General features: G+C 36.0%; 1 protein-coding gene across 1 annotated transcript; it reads left to right on the top strand.

The window, feature by feature from the left end:
- The first annotated feature begins 4,805 nt into the window (after positions 1 to 4,805).
- On the top strand, positions 4,806 to 26,108 carry LOC136043213 (uncharacterized). Its single transcript, XM_065728146.1, has 5 exons — positions 4,806 to 4,898; positions 11,852 to 12,056; positions 13,225 to 13,383; positions 15,379 to 15,482; positions 24,738 to 26,108. The coding sequence occupies exons 1-5, from the start codon at positions 4,806 to 4,808 to the stop codon at positions 24,846 to 24,848; spliced, it is 672 nt and encodes a 223-aa protein (XP_065584218.1). The 3' UTR covers positions 24,849 to 26,108.
- Positions 26,109 to 26,902: the final 794 nt, after the last annotated feature.

Below are 26,902 nucleotides of genomic sequence, written 5' to 3'. Positions count from 1 at the left end.
AGCTTCTTGTTCAAAATAATTTTCACGAATAAAAATCAGCACGCAACAAGTTGCAAGAACAAAAATCAGCGTGCAACAAGTTCCTTGAGCAAAATCAGTTTCAGAATAAGAAAAATCAATATGCAAGTTTCACGAAGAGAAAAATCAGCATTCAACGAGTTTAACGAACAAAATTAACACGCAACAAGTTCAAATAAAACGATTGTCATTTTTTAGTTTTTAAATGTATTTTTAAGGGAGAAAGGTTTGAAAAAAAGCTTTAGGTGTGAAAATGTGTGTACCAAAAGAGTGTCATCGGGAATGGTATGTTCTGCCACGCTGACCTCAAATGCTAAGAGTCATTAGAAGGTACGCTAACGTGGAATTCTTTTCATTAAGTTTAAACCATCAGTTCTTTTAAAAACGAATATTTTTGCAAGAGAATGCCCGAAAAATTTCATTTGTGGTAATGCTTGCTAGAGAGTGTTGTTTGTCAGCAATTGTATGTCATGAGCTTCGAACTGTCATTGAACATCGCAATCTCGTAGTGAAATAGCAAATTTCCGATGTTCAAATAACAACAATGGTCATTTTTAGTTCTTATATTTATTTTTAAGGGAAAATGTTGAAAACCCTTAGGTGTGATAATTTGCGCCAGAATGGTGTCATCAGGAGCGGTAAATTGTGCCATGCTTGCCCTCAAATGCTAGGAGTCATGAGAAAAAACACTAATGTAATTATTTTCATTCAGCTTAAACAATTGATTCCTAACAATGGATTACAGTAAAATTCTTGATAAATGTCATATGTGTGATAAATGCCATATGTGCCAGATGGTGTTGCGTGCCATATGGTGTCGTGTGCTCTTTTTAGTTTGCCAAAGTGGCGTGAATTGTTATGGGGTTATCGTGTTTGGGGTTGGAATGCTGTAACATAAGCCATTGGATTGAATGCGTTAATTCTAACAAGAAAATATCCGGAAAGTGTCATAGAAATGACGACGGGTGCTCGAAAGTGACAGAAAGGCTAGTCATAGTCTGGCAAAGTGGCGTGAGTTGAGATGGTATATCACGGAAGGTTGGCAAGCCCCCCAATCATGCAATGTAGAAGAAGCAGAGTCTGCGGCAACCGGAGTAATTTGTTTTTCAGCCAGGGGTTGTGCAGAGCGAAACAACTTAGAAAAGCAACTGCCCCCATTATAGCACAACATTGACGAACGACCTTTGTAATAGTCAATTCTGTGACCCAATTGCGTGGTCTAAGAGTAGTAACATAGCAATCAATATCAGGACAAAAAATGTATTTTTTCTATTAGCCATATCGTTGAATGTGTCGAAAATGACATGGAATCACAACCAAACGTTGTGTTATTGCTAAAGGATCACCCAATTCACTTCTTAATGTTAACTGGCGCAGTTTCAAATACGAAGTGTTTACAGGAACACAATGAAGATTCTCTATATTGCAGTGATAGATGTGATCGTGGGTGGTTTTTCAGTCAAGAACACGTAAGGGGGGCTTCGCTATTGCCAACTCACGATATCTCAAAAAAGATGCATATAAATATATACAACTGTCCGAGTAAAAATTGGGTCAATACTATTCATAAATAGCACGATCCACCCCACTGTTGATTGCAGCAATTTTGTCATTTGTCATATTCTGCTTAAAACCAAGAATATCTCTCAGGTTATTATTGAGATGAATTTTTTCATTGTCAATGGGAGAGCTAATGTAAATCTTGAAATGTAATATTGAATAATTGAACTTGAATGAATCATTTTTACGAGCGGAGGTTCTTCTATTGATTGTATGATACAAATCATTTGTGTCGTAGAGGTAAAAATCAAAGTTAAGTGATGTTATTCATTCCTCTGTAATTGGATACACTGTTTGGTCGATTGGTTTAACTTTTATGCTGTATGTACGATATTTTCTCAGGATATTATATGCATTTTTGAGTATACAATCGACAAGAGCAACTTCACACTTTCCTTCATTTAATTTGATGGCGGGGGAAAGTTTAGTCCAAAAGTTACTTGTTTTATTCGGATCATCATAAAGGGGATCGGAGATGTTGAATATAAATGTTACATATAAATAGAATTGGGTATTATCTACGTCTTCAGCGGCTATTCAAGAACCAAATCAGTGTTCTATCCTAGCCAAAGAGCAAGCAACTGTTTCTTTCCCCTGTGAGTATGACTCTTCAATTTGATGTATTCCATTGTTTTTGTCTTTTTGGAAGTCATAATCATAAAAACCACAAATAATCTCATCGTCTTTCATGTCATTTATATGATACATTATGGTTTTAGTGGATAAGAATTTCGACACTTTAAATAGTTAAGTGGACCATAAGTAGTTCCCCTTTTCAAAAACATTAGTATATATTTCATCTTTTCACTTCTTTTCAATCGTTGGAATATTGTTACAGAAAAATGTCACGTGCATTACCATCTCCTCGATGAGCTTATAGAGGGTCAAACTCGGAAAGGGATCAATGAGGATGTTAATTATAAATCAACATTATTTTATCCAAATCATGACTAATAGTAGCAGTATTTTTCAATATATAATATCTTGAAATTAAAAGCCGAATAGTTCTTAGCAATCGTTTAGCCAATGCTGGATTTATTGGACTATTATTGTGATGAACTTTGTGTTATATTTCAGTAAGACCTTCTTTATTTGTGGATATAACAAATTCACTACCCCGATCCGTTCGAATTTTCTTATAATAATCTTGTTCAATTATGGATTCAAGAGCCTTACCAACTTCATCGCCTCTATTTGATTGCAATTGAATGGCATATGCATAACGAGTAAATTCACTGTTTGCATGTAGAATGTACTTATTTGTCCCATTGTGTCGCCGTTTAATCCGATCTAGAGTCAAAATATCTGCTTGTACTATTTGCAATGGGAAAAAGGCTTTACTTTTTCGAAACTAACTACTGCGGACTCTTTAATTGTGATTTAGGGTGCAACTTGGTTCATTCTGTTAATTATTTAATATAATTGAACCAAACTCTTAGTTGATTCCTGATGATTTAACTGAATCCAGAATAGAATCGTCTTCGGAGATGCTGCAATATTTAAATGTCCAGTCTAATCAGAAGTAGATTTTTGCAACCTTAGCTAGCTTCCTGTTAAGTCCAGTGACTTGAGGAAGAGTGGTGGGTGAACTTAAACTTCCAACTTCACCAATATTTCCATAAATATGTTTCAAAAGTTCAACTATTTTGAACATAAAAACGTAGTGAAGTGTCCACTGCCCTTTTGCATGCTCACGTGTGAAGATGATGCAATGATATTGAGATACCTTCTCTTGGGTCACCCCACTCTCGTCAAATCATCATCACCACTTGGTTTGCTAGAACGATCCAAAAATAATTTAAAATCATCTTTTTATATTTGACAATATTCCATTAATCATTTTAAAATATGCTTATTGCCAATAAAACTTTTCCGGAGGTTTCATAAGTTTAAAAATTTATACAAATGACTGTCAAATTATTTAATTCTTCTATAATTTTTTATTAAATCGGATATCAAACCAAGTAGATTGTAGGTCTTGCCGTGGATTATAACTTGACTCCGAGTCCCATCAATTTGAACAAGTTCACTTTCGGCAAGATAAGTCCAGAGTCTTTTACATCGTTCCTGGTAGTGATTGAGGCATTAGGTCTGCAACGCCTGTAAGAACTTAGGACAACGATGAATTTCTTCTTTTGGTGGTGGTGTTTAACATTCAGAATTTTAAGTAATTTCCATTTTATGATCAATGACATTTACATTGAATGGTTTCTCACGATAGGGTTTATGTCTCTTCACTCGTTCAAGTGTATTTTGAAACAAGATTAATTTCATATTCTTGGCAATTGTATAATTTTTAGTAAATTTATTGAGATTGTCCTCAAAGCGCTACTTTGACGAAAGAACGAGTTCTTTAGGTGGCAATTTGTAGGGTTGGCCATTTTTCTGGAAAAAACTGTTCACAAGTCCTGTAATTATTTGCAGTGAAAGTATAAAGAATCTACCACCCACTTGAAGAACACGTTTTCTTTCAAAATCGTTTCCCATTTTTACTGCTACTGCTAGGGAATATACGAGTGAACGATGTTACTTTGTCTTTTGCTTAACTACTTCTAGCAGTTGAACATTGACCTCAGTTAGATTTAAACAAAGCTCTTATATGAGATTAATGAATTCATTGTCAACACCATGTTTGAGGAGGGTCTTCCTAAACCGCGGTTTTGAATTTCCTAGGACGGAGAAAAAATGTCTATTTTCATGTAGTTTCTTCAGTGTCGGCAATACTGTGGAGAATTCAGGATCAAGTGAGTGAGAAGTGCAGCAGAGGATTGGGCAAGCCAGTGGAGCTTTTAACCGACTAAAGCCAGTATGGCGATCGAAAAAGTATTCCCTGAAGCTGAAATTGAGGCTATTTAACAGCAACGTCCTTTCTGCACTTCTCTACAGCAGTGAGTGCTGGAAGTTGAATCAGCAACAAGAAAGACGGATCCTAGCCTTCGAAAACAACTGCCTTCGGAGGATCCTGAACATCGACTGGAGGGAACACGTCACAAACCAGATAGTCCGCTCTATCTCAGGCCAGCCCAGGGTCACAGACGTCATCCGGCAACGTAGATGGCGATACCTTGGGCACGTGATCCGTATGAAGGAAGACAGGATCCCTAGGCAGATCCTAGAGTGGCAACCCCAGGGAACTCGCAGGAGAGGTCGACCCAAGAACACGCTGCGTCGCACCTACCAACGGGATTTGTCGAACATCCACACGACGATCCAGCCCCAGTGGGAAGATGTTTGGGCAGCGGCGCACATGCGGGATGACTGGCGGCTCTTCGTGGATGCCCTGGGTGCCTCTGGCGGCACAGGAGGATCTAAGGTCTAAGGTAAGGTACTGGAAAATATCTGGTAAATTCGTTATCAAAAATATCAGTGACTACACATAAATCCTCGGGTGTTTTCTGATTGAGATCTAATGCAAAATAACCAAAGGGTTTATTGGTAGCCTGATTTTATGCCAAGAGTAGAAATTTTGTTTCTCCAGGGAATATCAGTGTCCTCTAGCATTTGGTCTGATGTGAGAGATTTTGGAATATAAGGGCTACGAAAATCTATTAATGATGAGATTGGACATTTAATAATTGTAGCAATTCCTAAGATCATTCTAATATTCATTCACCTAAATCATCACTAATCAACTAAGAGTTTGGCTCAATTATATTGAGTACATCAAGTCCCCGTACGAATTTCTTTTTTATCCCAATAGTCTTTGTTTTATCATAGGACTCTTGCAAGAGGCTTTTGCAATAGTAGATGTATTTTGGATTTTCTAAGAACACTTCATTACGATTTGGAATTATTTTTGTTGAGAGCGGCGTTTTATAAGACAATGACGACCACAAGAGGCATAGTTATTTGACCTTCAGACTATTTTGAACAAGATGGCTAATTCAGAATTTTGATCTAAGCTTTTCGTAGAAGGTACAACTAAAGAGGGTATGAGAAAAAGTTGGAAGCCCTCCAACTGCTTTTCAACATCCCCCTCAGTATGTCTTGAAATTTTCAACTTAATACCCATTGCTTTTTTGATTACACACAAAGTTAAAAATTTATTTTTTTTTCTAATGAAAAATCCTGCGTTTAAACAATTGGTAAATTGCATAATTCACAATCTTCGTTTGGGAGTTCTGGGGGGCATGGTAATACTTTGGTATTCTGGGGGGCGTGGTAATACTTTGAACAAAATAATAATTTTAATATTTCAATCAGTGTTGAACGAGGCGTATCCAAAACTTGCAAGGAGGGGGCTTGCTGACCTCTAGTCTTTCTTTAACATCTCCACAAAGGTTTTATCTTACTAAAAGGTTTCATCAAGCGTTCCATATATGTTGCTGGTATTCCCTTTTCGCAACCAGAAAACATATACTGTTCTTAATTTTTGTTCGGTATCTTTCTCAGCATTTCCGTAGAGTTGTATCTTAATACCCTGTCTTTTTAGGAGACTAAGGGATAAACCTTCTCTTTTTTTCCAATAAATGGTCTTATGTAATAACAATGGACCACTTGCACAACTTACAGCCCATACCGCCAGGGGATTGGGGGCTATCAACCCTGGAGTCATAGTTATTTAACCTTGGACTCTTTTGAGCGAATGAGATATCTCAAAATTTTATCAGATGCATTTTGTGAAAAAAGATTTCGTGGGGTGGGGAGCTGGTATAGTTGCCGTCAAGTGAAGTTCAATACTATACCATAAATTCTATTAATCAAATTTGAAATCAAATGAAACGGTTTGCTTAATCTGGTTAATCATACCCAGACATGCATATGTAAATGAGATAATGGCTGGATTATGGTAATGATGTATCTCTCGTACTATGTTCATTTAAGAAGGTCATCGGATCTAGTTTCTTTAGAATCTCAGGGGGTTTTTTGTATATGCAATTAGGTTTAGGGTACATGCTAATGATCTTCTAACAGGAGTGATTAGGACCCCACTACTAACAAACAAAAACTATTTCTTCACCGTCTATGTAACATATATCGGTAAAACTATTGCAGATAAACCTTCTGATAATATTTCCCTATGTTTGTCTGATTGTACAAAATTAGTTGTTTAATGAAAACACAGAACAATATAAGAATTTTTGTACAACAATGATAGTATTACGGCTATAGACTAGCTTCAGAATTCGTGACATAACTTAAAATTTTCCGTTGTATAGAGAGAAATATCAGATTTTCGAAGTTTATATTGTTGTTTATTTGTTCTTCATTTCAAGTAATACTAAAGCATATTTTTTACAACTTTAAACTAGTTTTCACTCACTATTGGTGTGATTTCTGGTGAGACCGAAATGTTACTGATAAATTAATCCATTGTTTGTGTGCTTTTCAGTGACTTTTCTGCTATTAAAATGATATTTATTTTTATGCTTAAGTTTTAAGATTTTTTTTAAGCTGTATGTTGAATGTTACTAATATCACAGTTGGTGTAAGACAATGAAAAGTCTAGAATTAATTTGTTGTTGTCAGGCTACCTATTCATTTTTGACTGCTAAATCAATAATCTTGCTTTTTATTCTGGCCTTTGGGTGTTTTCAGTAAAGTGCTAGTTTCTATGGCACTTGGTATTAACCAAGTGACATATAGCAATCGCAAATTCTGTCGGTCTGTCTGTCTGTCGGTCCTGGTTTTGCCACTTTAGGCACTTCCAGGTAAGCTAGGACAATGAAATTTGGCAGGTGTATCAGGGACCGGACCAAATTACATTAGAAACAGTTTTTTTCCGATTTGACCATCTGGGGGGGAGGGAATGTGGGGCCAGTTAATTCGAAAAAAATTTAGAAAAATGAAGTATTTTTAACTTACGAACGGTTGATCAGATGTTAATGCAATTGTCTATTTGTAAGGATATCGTGTTTCAGAGCTCTTATTTTAAATCCCTACCGGATCTGGTGACATTGGGGCGGAGGGGTTGGGAGGGAGAAAATCTTGGAAAATACTTAGAGTGGAGGGACCGGGATGAAACTTGGTGGGCAAAATAAGCACAAGTCTTAGATACATGATTGACATAACTGGAACGGATCCGTTCTCCTCGGGGTAGTTGGGGGGGGGTAGGGATAATTCTGAAAAATTAGAAAAAATGAGGTATTTTAACTTACGAACGGGTAATCGGATCTCAATGAAATTTGATATTTAGAAGGATATTGTGTCTCAAAGCTCTTATTTTAAATCCTGACCGGATCTGGTGACAATGAGGGGAGTTTGGGGGGAACCTAAAATCATGGAAAACGCTTAGAGTGGAGGGATCGGGATGAAACTTGGTGGAAAAAATTATCAGAAGTCTTAGATACGTGATTGACACAATTGGAATGATCCGCTTTATTTTGGGGAATTGGGGGGGGGGGGTAATTCTGAAAAATTAGAAAAAATGACGTATTTTTAACTTACGAAAGAGTGATCGCATCTTCATGAAACTTCATATTTAGAAGGACCTCGTAGCTCTCTTATCTTAAATATCTTATTTTAAATCTCAACCGGATCCAGCGTCATAGGGAGGGGGAATTTAGGGGGGCGGAAATCTTAGAAAATGCTTAAAGCGGAGAGATCAGGATGAAACTGGATGGAATGAATAAAAACAAGTCTAAGCTACGTGACTGACATAACCGAACCGGATCCACTCTCTTTGGTGGAGTTTGGGGGGGGGGGGGTAAATCGGAAAAATGAGGTATTTGTAACTTAAGAACGGGTGGATCTTAATGAAATTTGATATTTAGAAGGATCTTGTGCTTTAAAGCTCCTATTTTAAATCCCGACCAGATCCTGTGACACTGGGGGGAGTTGGAGGGGGAAACCGGAATTCTTGAAAATGTAAAAATTGGGGTATTTTTTTCTTACGAATAGGTGACCAGATCTTAATGAAACTTGATATATAGAAGGATCTTATGTCTCAGATGCTCCATTTTCGACTCGAATTGGATCCGGGGACATAGGGGGCTGGAGGAGGGAAACAAAAATCTTGGAAAACACTTAGAGTGGAGAGATCGGGATGAAACTTGATTGGAAGAATAAGCATAAGTTCTAGATACGTGATTGACATAATTGGAATGAATCCGCTCTCTATGGAGGAGCTGGGAGGTGTTAATTTGGAAAAATTAGAAAAAGTGAGGTATTTTTAACTTAGGAACGAGTGACCGGATCTTAATGAAATTTACGGAATTCATGTCTCAGAGCTCTTATTTCAAATCCCGACGAGATCTGTTTACATTGGAGGAGTTGGAGGGGAAATCGGAAATCTATGGAAAACGCTTAGAGTGGAGGAATCGGGATGAAGTTTGGTGGATAGAATAAGGAAATGTCATAGATACGTGATTGACGCAACCGTACTGGATTCGCTCTCTTCGGGGGAGTTGGGGGGAGGGGTTCATTGATTTGGCGAGTTTGGTGCTACTGGACATGCTAGGACAATGAAAATTGGTAGGCGTGTCAGGGAGCTGCACAAATTGACTTGATAAAGTCGTTTTCCAATATTCGACCATCTGGGGGGCTAAAAGGAGAGGAAAAATTAGAAAAAATGAGGTATTTTTGACTTACGAGTGGGTGATCGGATCTTAATGAATTTTGATATTTAGAAGGACATTGTGACTCAGAGCTCTTATTTTAATTCCCGACCGGCATTAAGACTCTGATTTTCATTTTAAATTAATCTCTTGATTCTAAGAATTTTGTTAGAGCTCATAGCATATGAGCTCTTGGTTCGTAGCTCTTCTGGCCTCGTCACAAGTGCCATATGAGCTCTTAGCTCTTGTTTTATAATCTTACAAACATAGAGCAATATTATCAGTTGGTTTATTGACACTAGTTTTATCGATTATATGTTAGATAGACCATAAAGCAATAATATTTGTTCGTTTTAAGTTTCAACTTCACTCTTTAATTCCCTCAAAAAAACTTCTTTTGTTTTATTTGTCTTCAAGAGCTGCTGTTTGTTTCATCGTGGGAATCTCCGAATTACCTTTGCAAACGCTTTCTCTTACTGTAAGTAATCTTAACAGCGGTTAGTGACGGCTGGATCGGGACAGATTACCGATTTTAAATATCCTTACCTGTTTTGGATTTGGAAAGACCCTCCCATGTGTATGTCATCTATATGATCATCTTGGTTATCTTTGAAAGTCTTGAATCACTCAAAAAAGGGTATATCATAAATATTTATTCCTATATACTTCCTTTAACAATATATAGATTTCAGTAGTGGTATCTTGGTGTGTATTAAGTTTAATGACCATTTGCTACACTAATAAGGAAGTCTTCATATTTTCGACAGAAAAAAGGAACACAATATGTCAGGCAAACGAATCCATGGTCTGTGGATAGACAAATAACATCATGGCTACAGCGTAGCTGCAACCAAGTAAATGAGTAGGCAACACTCTAGCGTTGACTATAGTTAAGGGCCATAAGGCTTCAATGTATTACTTTTTTTCACAGAGGCACTTCATTTGGAAAGGGTAGTAGGGCAAACTTTAGAGTGGACTCATTCAATCAGAAACTAAAAGTTCTAGTGGCCTTTTTAAGAGTCAAAACGGATCGGAGTGCAACCAGCCCTACCACGTCTGTTTTCCAAATACGTCCGATCAAAATGTTGAGATATGCATTTTGTTTCAGATAGTCCAAAGGTTAACTACGCCTCCGGAGTTAACAGAACCCCCATAGCCCCCAGAGCAAGGGCTTTAAGTTATACAAACTGTACATTTTTAACATTTAAGGTTTTAATTGAAGGGGTGTTTGAATTAATTTTAAAGGGGCTCACCCTGCTGAAAATCAACAGTCCTATTGTTCCTTTTGAGACTAAATTGCGATCGGAAGGCAACCAGCACCCCAACCCAACCACACTTTTTTTGCAAAATGCATCTGATAATTTTTTTTAGATCGCCATTTCACATTCAAATAGTCCAAAGGTCAAATAACTATTCCTCCAGAGTTGACAGCCCCCTAAGCTCCGGGCTGTAAGTTGTGCAAGTGGTCCACTTCTAACAAACTAGACTTTTTTGGAAAGGGTATGTTTATCCCTGGTTCCAAAAAAAACTTAAAGTATTAAAGGGTAACTATAAGAAAATTCTGAGAAGGATACCGACCAGAAATAGAACACATTATGTGCTTGCTTGTTGTGAAAAGAGAATATCAGTAACATCTAAGGAACGATTGAGGGTAGTATGTTGAAACTTTCAAAGTATATTGAGGATATCTCAGAGAGAGGCTGGAGGCTAAACAGCCCCGATCCTTATATTTTGTAGGTGCCGCCTGCTCAACACTGATTGCAATTTTTATTGTGATCTAACGTCGTTTTTGAGGAGTTTCAGAATCTTTTTCAAAATCATTGTTTTCTTTATAAACTTTTATTTATAAGATTTCCCGAAAACATAGTTACTATTTCTAAATCAGTGTCTGACGATAATTTTTTCTCATAAGGCAGTATTTTTTTAATGCGTTTTTCAGGTTTTGGTTACAACGGTTTGTGGTTCGCTCTTTACTAGGTTGCAGCTACTGCTGTAACCATTATTTGTAATAGCGTTTCAATCATTCTTTGAATCTAGTCTAGACTTTTGGTAAGAATAAAAAAAAATTGGTGGATCTTGGGTTTCCATTTATAATCCTGAAATTACGATTCAAACTTTGCCAAAAGCTAAAAGCACTAGAATTAGCAAATCAAAACTCAAAGTGGTGATAATTGTTTTCTTTGTTGGCGATGTATGTTGTGGTTTAACCTTTTTCCAGAAGGTCAAGATATTAGCAATAATTAGTACCGTGAGGGTGTGAAGAGAAAATATTTTTCTTCCCAGGACATAGTACAAGCTCACACTGCATTATCTTTCAAGACGTTTCTAGAAAAGCATGACAAACAATAGGGACAATTTGTCTTACTCATCTGATTGTTAATCGTTAGATTTTTACCGCTTCTCCAAGGCCGAACTAGAATTTAGAGAACCATTACGACATGTTAGAAGGAGCTCGTCATGAAGGAGCTTACGGAAGACGAATTCCAACGTTTTTTTGAACAACGGAGAACTTGCCTGAAGGATTGTAAAAATAGATACAAGGTTTGACACTGAAGATGATTATACTTGAATATTTTTATGTATTATTGAAACGAAACGTTATAATTTACTGACACGAAACAGCTTTCGGCTAAGTACGTTCTCTGAATTAGGTGAGTATTGTTAATTCACATTAGTAACTTCGATAGTACTAACTTATCTCAGAAATTATTAAGAGATGATAAAGAATAAACTAATAAAGAGTCATGAAAGTTGTTTATAAATTTTTTCTATTTTAGGAGGAAAGAAACACGCTTATTCAAACTTGCCACCAGTTAGAAGAACTCGAAAAAATCCTCGACGATAAATCCAAGAAAACTTATGTGCCTCAGGATCACCAGCTGCAAAGTTTTGAGGCTCCTTTGCCGCCAGCCCGTCCTGGCCCACCGAAGGATTTTGAGGCACCTACTCAAGTGGGGCCTCCAGGCCCCTCTCATCATGGAGGTATAGCTTATTTGAATGTTTTGAGGCTTCAAAGATTTATTTACTGTATTAGTCCCACAAAAAAGTCACTTATTTTGAATTGATTACATTGAAGTTAAATATTTAATTTTACAAGTCTTGTTGAAATTCATCATATGAATTTAACGCATTGAAGACAAGAGCTTCAGTAGGACTTTTTGTGCTTATACCGTAAAATACATGTTTTTGGTTCATTCTTTACGCAATTGTTACTCGAGCAGACTAACCAGTGGATTAGGTCTAGCATAGATAAGGGATAAGTTCTAAGAAAAAATCAATGTATAAACTGAGCAGATGATAAAGATATATGGATTCGCAGGCACATAAGTCACCTTTGAAAATCTACTTTTTTGAATTAAGGTAATGTACATCTTTATTTATACAAATATTTACAACAATAAAAATTTCAACTATGGCCAGTTATAAGAAAGAGCAGAGAGAAAAAAGCAGAGGCCATCTCAGTGCGAGGATAAATCAATCCAAAATTATAACTAAATTTATCATTCGTAAATCCCCAGACCCCGAGAAGGAATTATCTTCAAAACACTTTTTTCATTGATGAATGAAATTAGGAATTATTTCAGCCAGACCTGTTTATTAACAACATAAAGGATATGTTACATTAATAAAACTCTGTCCCTTTCTGAATTAAGTTGAGGAAGATGAAGCGTTTTGAAGCGAAAATGGACAAAAGAAACGGGGATCTTGGTGATAGCCTTATCATGTAAACAGTTTGTTGCAGATTTATTGTCATTGCATAAAATTGCTGTTCATAATTCTTTTAGTTGCTTGAAAGGGGGTCAGAACTCGGATAAGTACTCATAATGTCATTGAACGGATGTAACAACCGAAAATTTGAGAGGGGTTTCATCCTCCTTCATATGACTAAAAATGCTCGTTCGTGCTATATAGCCATTGAATTTTTTTGCTGGGGGGCGGGGGGGGGGCTGATGATAGCCTACACCTGTAGTTGAACCAATGGGACTGAATGAGTTGTGATTAGTTATATCCAACTACTTACACTTCTCTCCTCAATTTAAATTCTAGGTTTTATGCATTTTGCACTCGGGAACTGAAACTCCAGTTTTGCTCAGTAGCAGGTTCTGTTTGAGCATTTCTTCTTGGTTTTATACAACGTTTTTTTTTCAAGGTCCATTGTTATTCGACAGTTTTGGAGGAATACTTCCGCAGCCTTTGAGACGCAAGCCGCCTCCTCCTGGAGATCCTTATGGTGGAGCAAGAGACAATACAAGGGTATGGGATGTGCTAGCAAAGCCCTCACCAAATGTATCAGCCCGGAATTTTAAAAGTAAGCTGTTTTCTATCATGAAAAGCAATTAAGATTGGAAAATCCCGCTGATCCCAGAGTGAAGTTATCAGTGCCATCTAGGGTCTCTCAGTAAAGCTTAAAACAAATTGATTAAACATATAGAAGAATATCAATTGAACTAAATATCGTATTAAATATAGGACTGGTGGATTTGAAGGGGATGGCGTGAATTCTTTGTAAACTGAACAGAGAATCGTGTTCGTGTGAAGTTCAAATTTTGAAATAAAGCCAATATGACATGTCCTTTCTCACAATGCTTTCGTTAAATCTTTTCTGCATGGGATGAATGCTACTCCTACAACAACTGCTCTAATAACGTTTATTTTAATTAAAAGCTTTTTAATTTATTCCATCATTGTGTATTCATTAACAAAAAATAGTTTAGTTACAAAATCTTAAAAATGGTTACACTGGTCAAATTGACATTTGAAAGAATGATGCATTTTAAATAAAATTCAAGCAGTATAATAAATTTTTATCTTCTGATAATTTAATAAAAATTTGGAAAGCTAAGGTTATCCTGTATGGCTGCATCTCAACTTAGTTTCTTGATCATCCTGTGCTCTGTGTGGTACTATAAGCTTGAAATTCACGGAAAAGCCATTTTAAAGCCACGAAGTTGGGAATATTTCTAGTTTATCTCTATTATTCTTCTAATATCTTTTTATTACAGTACTTTTGCTATTATTATATTATTTCCGTTATTCTGATTAATTTTAGGCTGACCTTTCAGTGTATAGCTAACAAAAAGCTATTTAAATACCCTTCCAATTTTAAGAGGCCACATTGGTGCTCGGTGGTGTATTCTTTCCTAAGCACATAGGTAAACCATAAAAAACTAACCGTTATTATATATCACTTACCAAGTAAACTTAATGGTTATGTAGTATTGTAACTTTGTGCACCATTTATTTGGGCAAAAGTTTGTTGACATTTTTGCGGGAGTAGGCACCTAATGAATTAAAATTATATTTCTGGGCCGTACTTGCCAGTTTCACATGGAAGGTGATTCACAAAAACATATAACGAGGACTTAATCGTCAACCTCTATTTCTCTGGAGTAATATATTTATACTTGAACCAAGCATGCTGTATGGGTGACTAAATGATAAATTTCCTCTCATTGCAAAAATGGTAGTTTATGGCAGAAAAGCTAGTTTAAAATATCAAAGGATTGCAATAGAAATTTACAATTGATTGCAAAAAGTGCGGGCGGTGGGATTCAAATCGCAGCCTCTCTTTCAATCTGAAATATTTGACTTATCTTGAAAAACAACTACTCTTAAGTAAGTCCGTTCCTCGAAAGATCGTTCTTCATAAATAAGTTAGCTTTATGTACAGGCCAGAACGGCCTTTTTGTGACTAATTGATATGTACGTGATGTAAAGGTTTTAAATAAAAATCTATCTACCTACCTTACAAAAATTGGACCGGGAGAGGAATTCTCTTATTTTAGGTAAATCTGCCTATTATGCAGAAAACAAATATGAGACTAAAAAACAAGTTCATTAATGTACTACTAAAACACTAGTTTTTCCAAATAAAATAAAGACCAATATTTAAACTTGAAATGGGAAGAAATTAAGGGCTGCTGCACCTTCACTTGATGGTCTTTGCAATAATACTTTTTATATTTCCCCAGTGCTTAAAAACCAACTTCTATAACACAAAAGCAGTATGATAAAAGTTTTTTTTTCCACGAAAAAGCCAGAAGAAAATGGCTTGTTTATTCAACTTTTGGCTACTCTGGACAAAAAAAATGAAGTGCAACGGTTTTGAAAGGCAATAGGTTAAAAAAAAACCCACTTCAATTTGAACTTCATGTATTCGTTGCACTTTAGCACAGAGAGCATAGGGTTGAAAGAGTGGTAGCTCCTATTTTTAGTCGTTAGATAATTTTTAGTCGTTTTTAAGTTTTAACGTTGCCATATCTGTGTATTTGATTTGATTTGATTTTTTTTTTCCTTTTGGCAGGTCGAGATGACTCTACAGTTGATTTCATGTCACCAACGGATGAAGAAAAGGCCGAAATTAATGCTATACTAAGAAATAAGGACACTGACTGTAAACCAGGACAGGTTAGCTAGAAAAAAAATTCCCTTGCTACCTCTATCAGACGCTTTTCATCCTAATTTTTTTCAAATATTTAGTTAAGAATAATATATGGAAAAGCAGAACTTTGGGGCATTCATATTATAGAAGCACAGCCTTGGTTTTCACGTTTTTTTTCCGGCCTTTATGGTGCTAGGCTACAAAAAAGTAAAATTAGAATCTGATATGTAACTATTCAGCTTATTTTTTACCTAGGGTTTTTCCATGGTTTTGTTTTTTGACCTTTTCTTTTAAACATTCAACAGCTAGGGTTCTCAGGAATATTTGCCTCGCAAAAACTGTTCACGCGCAAGTGCAGAGTCTAAAAAAGTGGTTCCTATAGTCTCAAGTGATTATCTTCTCATCAAGCAGCACATGTAAAATTCAAATTTTTCAACGAATTTTCAAAAAAATAATGTCAGACATTACCTTTTTTTCTTTTTGCAAGCTTGTGAAATTTACATCTTTTTTGAGATGAGTTTTTTGTGGGAGACAGATCGAAGAACAATTTTTTGAGTTTGCTGTTTTGCTAGTCTACTAATGAACAAGCATTTATGCTCTAGACATGCAATATTTATCATCGCTTGCATTTTAGATTAAAAGATAAAATCCCGACTATATCCACCTGCCCCACAGATTTCTCTGTTCTAATAGAAATTCCAATACTTAAGATATAGTTTGATATTAAATAATTGTGACGCTGCAGGCTGAGTTGCTTGACTGTTAATTTAGACTGTTAATCGTTTAGTCCATATATTTATTAATTCTACTAATACGAGTAGCAATAATTCCACAACCTGTAGCTGTTGTGATATATATCCCAAAAACAAAAGTTTTAGGTATCTGGAACGTTTTCCTGTTGCTATGAAAATGTTTTATAATTAATTTGCCTAAAATTAATTTTATAAAATTAGTTGTAAGTAATAAGCAGTTATTGAATACAGAAAGAGTTTTGAATGGTATATTCAACTCTCAGGTGTAAATTAATCCCCAATTAGAATATTTATCTGTTTTTGTACGGTCTTGGAAAATAATTTTGTAAGTCTGATCAAGCTATCAGGAGTTTATCGTAAGCCAACTTCTAAGAAAATTTTTTTTTTTGTTTATGCCACGACAAATAAAACACTGTTCAAATACTGTATCCTTTCGAGCAATTTTTGATTAAACTTTTAACCTTTTTGAGATTTTGGGAGTGGCTACATCACTCTTATTTGTGATTTTATCCGTACGTTCAACTTTAAGATATTTTCAGAAATTAATATCTGAGCAAATTTCTGAAAGCTTCGTCGACTTGGTTATTTTACTTTTTATAAAACATATAAGTAAGTGTGTCTGATAAGCCATTGTTCAAATGAAGAACTAGGACTGTTGGGATCGACACATATTTTTTTTTTTTTTTTTTCAGTGTTTTCGTAGACATCGCCAGTTTTTGCTAGTGATGCTTTCTGCGCAGTTTCTCCTGAGCCTATGCACTAAATGATTAACCATTATCTATAAATATAAAAATAAGTTGTCTGTCTGTGGATCAGGTGACGTCATGTTTCTGTGTCGACTGACGTCATGAAGTTAGTTGTCGTCATTTTTGCTATGACGGTGACGTCATTAAACTTGTCATTTTTGCTATGACGGTGACGTCATTAAAGATATTTAAGACATATATGTTCACGTAGAAATCTATTAATGTTTAAGTTTACAATGACTGATGAACTTACAATGGCAAAAGCCGATGAAGATGCTCAAAGAGTCTATGCCAAAAAACTTGCTGCTGATAGAGAAAGTCAGAAAAGAAAGCGTGCCGAGGAACTACCAGAGCAACGCGAAAGCAGACTTGCTGCTAAAAGAGAAAGTGAAAAAAGAAGGCGTGCCGAGGAATCACAAGAACAGCAAGAAATCAGGCTTGCTGCTGATAGAGAAAGTAAGAAAAGAAAGCGTGCCGAGGAATCAGAGCAACCTGAAAGTTATCGCCTGGCATTCAGGTACAGCCCAGTCGATGATTATAGCTTGAGTAGATGTGTTCAAATCGGGACAATGTCTAAAATTTGTCCCTATTGCAAGGCCTTGAAATTCAATGGTGAAACAATGGGAATGTGTTGCGCCTCAGGAAAAGTTAAACTTCCTCTATTGGCCGCACCACCAGAGCCATTGAAGACTTTCCTTACTGGAACTACGTCAGAATCTAAGCGTTTTTTGTCAAAAATCAGAAAATACAACTCATGTTTCCAAATGACGTCGTTTGGAGCCCAAATCGAAAATCCAGATCAATTTATGTCTACTTTCAAAGTAAAAGGGCAAATTTATCATAGAGCAGGGTCCCTTCTACCATTCTCAGGCGAGAATCATAAATTTTTACAATTGTACTTCATCAGTGATAGAAATTCTGAATTGAATGCACGTTGCGAAATTTCTCCCAAGGTTGAAAGGACAATCGTTTCCCAATTGCAACATCTTTTCCACGAAAATAATAATTTAGTGCGTCTGTTCAAAACAGCCATCGATTTGATGCCTACTGATACGCATAAAATTGTTATTTCCGCTGACAAAACGCCTCCTGGCCAACATGTTCGTAGATACAATGCTCCAACTATCGACGAAGTGGCAATCGTTATGGTCGGTGATCAGTTTTTACCTCGAGATATTATTCTTCATAAGCGAAACGCTCAGTTGTTAAGAATTGCTGAAACTCATCGATGCTACGATGCCCTACAATATCCTATCATTTTTTGGGATGGAGCCGACGGCTATCACTTTAAAATTAAATTGATGAATCCAGCCACTAACAAAGAAATGAATAAGAAATGCAGTGCAATGCATTATTATTCCTATAGACTAATGATTCGGCAGGATGAAGAAAATAATATTTTAAAATGCCGTGAATTGTTTCACCAATTTGTCGTTGATATGTATGCTAAAATTGATTCAGAACGTTTACTATATATCCGCCTGAATCAGACCAAGCTCCGCTCAGAACAATACATTCATTTGCGAGATGCAGTTATAAATGACGGTAATACCAGAAACGTTGGAAGATTAACAATTTTACCTTCTTCATATGCTGGCAGTCCCCGTCATATGCATGAATATGCTCAAGATGCTATTGCGTATGTTCGTCTCTATTGTCGTCCAGATTTATTTATTACATTTACATGTAATCAATCTTGGGACGAGAAACTACAGCTTTTACTTCAAGGCCAATCGGCGGTTCTTAGGCATGACATTACGGCCCGTGTCTTCCGGCAAAAGTTGAAATCACTGATAAACTACATAGTAAAACTTGAAGTGTTTGGGTCAGTGCGATGCTGGATGTACTCAGTGGAATGGCAAAAACGAGGTTTGCCACACGCACATATACTAATCTGGCTACATAAAAAAATTACTTCGAACCAAATTGATGATGTGATTTCCGCTGAAATACCTGATAAAAATGTCGATAAGGGGTTACATGATATTATTGTAAAAAATATGATACATGGACCTTGCGGTGCACTGAACGAAAATTCACCATGCATGGCCAAAGGAAGGTGCACAAAGCAATATCCTCGACTTTTAGTATCAAAGACAATTACTGGCAATGATGGTTACCCACAATATAGAAGAAGATCTACTGAAGATGGCGGTAAAACAGCAATAATAAAGAAGCGTAACGGTACCACCATCGAAGTAGATAACCAGTGGGTTGTTCCATATTCCCTATTATTATCAAAAACATTTAATGCACACATAAACGTTGAATACTGTAACTCCGTAAAGGCAATCAAATACATATGTAAATACGTCAACAAAGGCAGTGACATGGCAGTTTTTGGCTTGCAGCCCGAAATCAAAGATTTCGACGAAATCGTACAATATCAGGCTGGAAGATACATAAGCAGTAATGAAGTTGTTTGGCGAATTCTTTCATTCCGATACATGAACGTAGTCCAGCTGTTGTTCACTTAGCGGTACATTTAGTGAATGGTCAACGTGTTTATTTCACGGAAACCAACGTGCAACAAAGAGCCCTGAATCCACCGGATACAACATTAACAGCTTTTTTTTCGCTTTGCAAAAATGATTCTTTTGCAAAAAAAACTGCTGTATACTGAAGTGCCTTCGTATTACACGTGGAATACTAAAAATAAAGTATTTGAACGTCGAAAACAGGGTAAGTCAGTCGACGGCCAACCTACCATCTTCAAAGATACCACGATAGGAAGACTCTACACCGTTCACCCCAATCAACATGAATGCTTCTTTCTACGCCTGCTTTTGATGAATGTACCCGGTCCGACATCCTTTGAGTATTTGAGAACTGTTAACGGTACTATAGATGACACTTACCGTAGTGCATGCCAAGCTCTGAATTTATTGGAGAATGACCAACCCTGGGATAACTGCATCAATGACGCGTGCGAAACGTAAACCCCAAGTCAAATTCGTGCATTGTTTGGCATCATTTTAACAACTTGCTCTCCATCAGCTCCTACAGAGTTATGGGAAAAATATAAGTCAAAAATGTCCGAAGATATACTCCATCGAAAACAGTTAGAGACGTCAGATATGACTTTTGATTTTACATCAGAAATTTATAACTACACTTTAGTTATTATAGAAGATTTGTGCGTACGTATGGCAAACAAACCTCTTCAGGATTTGGGAATGCCTTCACCTAACCGTATCGCTGCTGTTTCGACATGTGTAGAATTGGATCGTGAACAAAGTTACTGTACGAGTGATCTATTGTCGTATGTACAAAATAACATTTCCAAGTTAACGTCGGAACAAAAAGACATTTATGATACGATAATGCATTGTGTCGATAACAACGTTGGAGAAATTTTCTTTTTGGATGCGCCAGGAGGTACTGGTAAAACGTTTGTGATAAAACTGATTCTAGCATCAATTCGATCAAAAAATGATATAGCGTTGGCAATTGCGTCGTCCGGAATAGCCGTAACATTGCTGCCTGGTGGAAGAACTGCTCATTCCGCTTTGAAATTGCCTCTGAATTTGCATTCTACAGAAACTCCCACGTGCAATATTTCCAAATCATCTGGGATGGGTAAAGTATTGAAGCAATGCAAACTTATTATTTGGGATGAGTGCACAATGGCACACAAAAAATCGCTCGAGGCTCTGGATCAATGCTTGAAAGACTTGAGAGGGAAGTCGAAACCCTTTGGCAGCACATTAATATTGCTTGCGGGAGATTTCAGGCAAACATTACCTATAATACCTAGACCAACTCCTGCAGACGAAATGAATGCTTGCCTGAAAAATTCTAATTTATGGGCACACGTAAAAATATTAAAATTAACTACAAATATGCGTGTCCGATTGCAAAGCGATGACTCTGGTCAAACATTTTCAGATCAATTGCTGGCAATTGGAAACGGAAAGCTCCCAGTAGACTCAATTTCAGGACGTATACAACTACCTGCTGATTTCTGTAATTTAGTGACGTCCAAAAATGAATTGATTGAAAAAGTATTTCCGAATATTCTAAAAAATTATAAAAATAATAAATGGCTAAGTGAAAGAGCGATTCTCGCACCCAAAAATATAGACGTCCACGAAATCAACAATATTGTTTTGACCAAGATTCGAGACCAGGCAGTCCTTTTACAAGTCAGTCGACACAGTTTCGGAACCAAATGAAGCGGTTAATTATCCATCTGAATTTTTAAATTCCATAGATCTTTCAGGGTTTCCACCACACGTGCTACAACTAAAAATAGGCGTACCAATAATACTTTTAAGAAATATCAACCCACCAAAGCTTTGCAATGGCACGCGACTTGCCGTAAAAAAAACAATGGAAAACCTAATAGAGGCCACAATCTTGACAGGGCCTTTTGAGGGTGAGGCTGTTCTTATTCCTGGCATTCCCATGATTCCAACGGATCTGCCTTTTCAATTTAAAAGATTGCAATTCCCAATTCGATTAGCATTTGCAATCACCATTACCAAAGCTCAAGGTCAATCCTTAGAAAAATGCGGTATAGATCTTAATACTGATTGTTTTTCCCATGGACAATTGTACGTTGCATGTTTGAGGGTCGGTAAACCTGACAATCTATTTATATGTAGCGACAATTTGACAGCGAAGACTGTTGTATATTCGCAAGTTTTACGCAGTTAATTTGTATTGTATCTATCTATCTATTTATCTATATAAAAACGAGTTGTGTGTATGCATGTTTGTTTGTTTGTAAAAAGAGCGTTTGCATATGACGTCATTATTAGTACATAAGGCTTTGTATATGCACAGACAATGGGAAAGCCAAGAATGTTGTATATTCGCAAGTTTTACGTAGTTTGAAACACATATATAAATCTATCTATATTCACAGGTGGGACACAGGGACACAACTACAATGGCACGTAACTAATAATGTGCGTAACGACTTACGCGCGCGGGGGGGCTTGGGGGGGCGCGAAGTGCCCCACCAACTAGGTGTTGGGGTGGCGCGAAGCGCCACCCCAACTGCTAGTACTTCATAAGAACTAGACCCTAATTAAAGCAGGATGTTAAATAACGAATTGAATTTTTTACCTCCTCCTTCTCAAGCTGAACGGTAATAATTTACTCCTCAGGATTCTTGCACTTATTTTTTGGAAAAGTTTCAGAGAGCTAGGATCTAAAATCTGTATTTAATACATTAATTTAAAAAACTGGGTCGGAGATATCGAAGGTACACCCTTTTGAGAACCTTGATTGCACATAGTGTCTTTAGATTTAGTTCCACTTTCTACTCGATATACCCTGACAACTTTAACTTAATACTTAATAAATAGCCCAGAAATATTTAGCTTAATACCCTCTGTTGTTGCTAGGATACTCCTAAAATACTCTTTGAAAACTCACATGTACAAAGTACTTTTTTGATTAAGTTTGAATTACCTCAACATGTCCTGAAAGTCTCAACTTAATATCATTAGCCTTAGCAATAGCAGCAGTCGAAATAGCTGTAGCAGCAGTAGAAGCAATGGGAGTAGTAGTGGTAGTGGGGTATAGTAGTAGTAGTAATACTGGTAGCCCAAAAAGTTTATACAAGTTTTAAAGCCCTACAAGGGTATATCTGCGGTGATATGTCAGGAATGGCTAAAAGTATTAGGTTAAAGTCGTTAGGCCATATCAAGCAAGAAAAAAGAAAAAAAAAATCTAGTCTCCCTCATCAACAATCAGCAAAATTACAAGCAAGGTCAGGAAGTAGCACATTATTTCAACCCAAACAACCAATAAAACTGAAACAATCTAAAACTGAATGAAGCTGAAATAATTGAAATGATTATCTAACAAACATCCAGACCCAATCCAGAGGTATCAACTCTTGAAAAGACTATAAAATGAATTAAATAAGTCTTATTGAGTGGAAAATCTCTGACATACTTTTCAAGGATACCAAAGTAGCTTCTTGTAGACTGTGAAAGTGTGTTCAAGAACATATTACAAGCTATCAGGAGATTGAAGTCAATGCGAATGGTGAAGTGTTAGGAATCTGTAAATTTTTATCATAAGATGGGTGATGAAAAAGACAAGACATGTTCTTATATATGGTTGTAGGATGGTGGTCATGTCATTGTAGAAAAACCCAAAGCAGATAACGATAGAAGAATAACGTAAGGGTTGAAATGAAGAACGTTTAGTTTCCTGAATAAAATTTCTTGCTTGATCATAAAAATTCCGTGAAGTGGCTTCACAGACGAGGGAAAACTTGACACCGAAATAACATGAAAGTATAAGCATAAGATTGGACAAGGCTGTAAAAAAAAAAAACTCTAAGAACCGACTCTGGAAATATGGGTTTTAGCTTTATAAGGATTTCAAGACTCGTGGAGACTCCCCATTGCTAAATATTCATAAAAATAGAGCCTAACAATCTTTAGCTCTATTTAAAGAATCTCTTGATGCATATATTACACTAAAGTCAGAACAGTCTTTTGAGACTCTTGAAAAAATGAGAAAGAAGGACTTTACACCATTTAAAGCAAGATAATTCACATGGAACAACTGGGTAACTCTTTCGTAACTCTTAAGAAAGGTTATCATCTTAAAAAAAGACCAGACTGATTTATACTGGCTGTGCTAAGAGTGCTGTCACCAGCAAAAGCAAGAAGTGTATCTGGAAAAGACGAGTTCATGCCACAGTTAGTAATAGATGGTGGTTGACAAAAACGATAGAAGGTCGTAGGTTTTAAATTTTTAACTGCATTCAAAAGCCATTAATTTAAATCAAAAAGAGTATTGACCGAATAAAAGATGATTGCCGAACAATTAACTGTATTTGAATCAATCAATCGAGAGCAGATCAGTTAAGATGACTCGATCAAGAATAGAGCAGCAGGTATCAAACTAGAATCAAGAACTGAATGTAAATAATGTATGAGAGTTTAACATGCAAGCCTAGTATAATGCTTTGTCCTAAAACGAAACTAAAAACTATGAAAAATTATGAAAACTATGAAAATATTTAGAGTTAAGAAAATCTAGAAGTCAAGAATGCAAAGTCTTTTAAGAAATTTTACTAAACTCTGATAAAACAGATGTGGGACGTTAATTTGTAGAATCTTTATATAACCCAGGTTAAAAAAAAAAATTATAACACGAGCAAACTTTAAAGGACACTGGAATGCATCATTATAAACCGAGAGATTGAGTCTTACTGGGACGGGAATGATGACAGAAAGGATAAACTAGACCACCTGTAGAGGACTAAGGTCTGGGGCAGAAGATGAACGAATCCCTCAAATTATAGGTAATTTTAACAATTTCACCTTCGGAGACAGCTTCTAACGCCAATAATTTAAGATACTTAGGCTTAGGGTGACACCTAAATCAAAAACCGTTACCGCACTCAGAGAATGTTCGAAAATAAAAGCTGGTTTAGCCTGAAATAATCGGATTACTGTTACTTTTTGTTTTTGTGAAACTAAAATAGGGTATTTCTGTATATCCTAAGCTAATGTTTCATAATGTGAATGTATTCTGTGGCTTGATTTAATGTTAATATCCCCGTTTGATCAAATGTTAAAGCTCGCTCAAAACTTTTTGAAAAATTTCTCAGAAAAAAAAATAACATGTGAGGCGAATATGAAAGAGTATGAATTGCTTTGAGATCCTTTAAATCAGCTTGGCCTATCAGGAGAGTCAAAATATATCTTCCAAGCAGTAGTTGATCAGTGAAAGCAGTTGTGCTCTTAGTTAAAACCCTTTTGTGTTGTTGTAATGATGTGCAGTCTACATTATGTTTCACCTTTTGCAGACTTCTGTTCCTGTTCCACATGATCCTGATCCTGGGATTCAATTTTTTCCTAAATGTCTCATAGCTAATAGATGTGGTGGTTGTCTGCAGTCACGAGGCTTTGCAATGTAGTCCTACTACGGATGGGGTTGAGGTGGTTACACGAAAGGTCTTTATTTAAAAATATTTTCTACAATTCATAGGGAGAGAGAAACAGAGAGAGACTTTTATTATAAATATCATCAATATACGAGAGAACCACAAAGTCAAAGACTTTTTAGTAGTGGCTGATAAACATTCAATGAGCAACAATGCCTACAACATTAACAAAAAAAAGAAATGAAATGAAACAAAAAAATGGGGAAAATAAAACAAAAGGAAAACAAAGAATAAGAAGAGAAAGAAAGGGAGAGAGAAAAAAATAATACTTAAAAAACAAAACAATGAGCTATCCCATTTAAATTATTTACTTAATCTCTTCCAAGAAGGTGGTTCTTCAGTCTACTCTTAAACTGGCTAACATTTTCAGATAACCTTATACTCATCGGTAAAGAATTCCACACTACTGGTCCAGCAAACCTGGGACTAAAACTTCCCTCTGAGAGCTGCGACACACACACACCAAATCATCTATATTTCTAGTCTTATACTTATTGTATGAAAAATTCCTTAAAATCATCTGACGAAACATTTCAGGGGACAAATCATAAATACTCTGAAATACAAAAATAGCAAGTTGATAATCATGAAGTTGGCTAACATTAAGAATCATGAGTTTCCTATAACAATTAACTGTATCATTTTCACCATGGACATAATTTTCTAATAGTCTAATAACTTTGTTTTGAAAAACCTGTATTTTCTCATAGGCTAAAAAGTTCTTTATAAAGTATGTACTTCAGTGAGTCATTTGAGTCATTGTTGACTTTGGTTCAATAGTGATTCCAGGATGGAACTAGTTTTTATATGGTGCTAGTTGACACATTCAATAAAACTATCAAAAGCACTGAAAACAATTTATTACTTACGAGTTTTTCGATAGCAGTAGAATTTGTAAAAATCAGTCCTTTGCTTAAAATACTATAGATTGATTCTATGTCAATTTATAGATTATAGTAGATAATCAAAGGTAACTCCCGATGGTAAAACCTAGGGTGATATCACTCTTGGAGCGCCTTCACTTTTGAGGGAGTTCATACGACGGGATTTCCTATATTGAGATATAGCGGGTGACTCACAAGAGAGCGAAGGGACATTGAGAACGCCTCGCAACATCTAATAAGGACATAGTGTGACTCACATCATTATTTTCTTAATGTATTTAGAAGCCCCTAAAACGGAACAATATTTCCACTTTCCGTAACCCCTCTACAGAGTAGCCTTTAAATAAATAAGTCTTTGACTTTCTAAAGTGGCTGATGCGGTTGTTTTGAATATTGATGATAAGCATAATAAAAGGGTCTTTCTCTCTCTCTCTCTCTCTCTCTCTCTCTCTCTCTCTCTCTCTCTCATCTCTCTCTCCTCTCTCTCTCTCTCTCTCTCTCTCTCTCTCTCTCTCTCTCTCTCTCTCTCTCCTCTCTAAAAAAAAAATAAAAAATATTCCCCTTCACTTTCTGAAAATACCGTTAACTTCAAAACTATATTATACACTCAGTAGAAGAAAAAAAACATGAACTTTCATACGCTTATAAATATATTGAAAATAACTTCAAAACTATATTTATACACTCTCAATAGAACAAAAAACAAAACGAACTTTCCATACGCTTATAAATGTATTTAAAATAACTTCAAAACTATATTTATACACTCTTAATAGAACAAAAAACAGTACGAACTCTCCAATGAGACTGTTTGAGACGGCATTTGTTGTTTACACCAGACAAAAGTGATATTTAAGTTTTAAATTCTCCCTGTGGGATAGTTCTAGGCAATAACGCAGGTTTAAGGAACAATATGTTATATTATTAATATAAGATAGTTTGCGCCATTCGATAAAAATCTTTGCTTATTTCACATATACGGTTCTTTCTTTGATTTTGTAAGAAACTGGCTAATTCTTGATCCTTTAAACTAGCTTTTTACCTTGCATTTTGTGGAATAACTTAAGCTTATTGTACATTTTAAAGTATATTCCAAAGTTTTAAATTTTACAGCTTTGTGGTCGATACTACATTTCTGAAAAT

Source organism: Artemia franciscana, unplaced genomic scaffold, assembly GCF_032884065.1.
Source record: "Artemia franciscana unplaced genomic scaffold, ASM3288406v1 Scaffold_3730, whole genome shotgun sequence".
NCBI lineage: Eukaryota > Metazoa > Arthropoda > Branchiopoda > Anostraca > Artemiidae > Artemia > Artemia franciscana.
The sequence above is the reverse complement of the archived record's forward strand: the minus strand, read 5'-3'. Positions and strand labels throughout refer to the sequence as shown.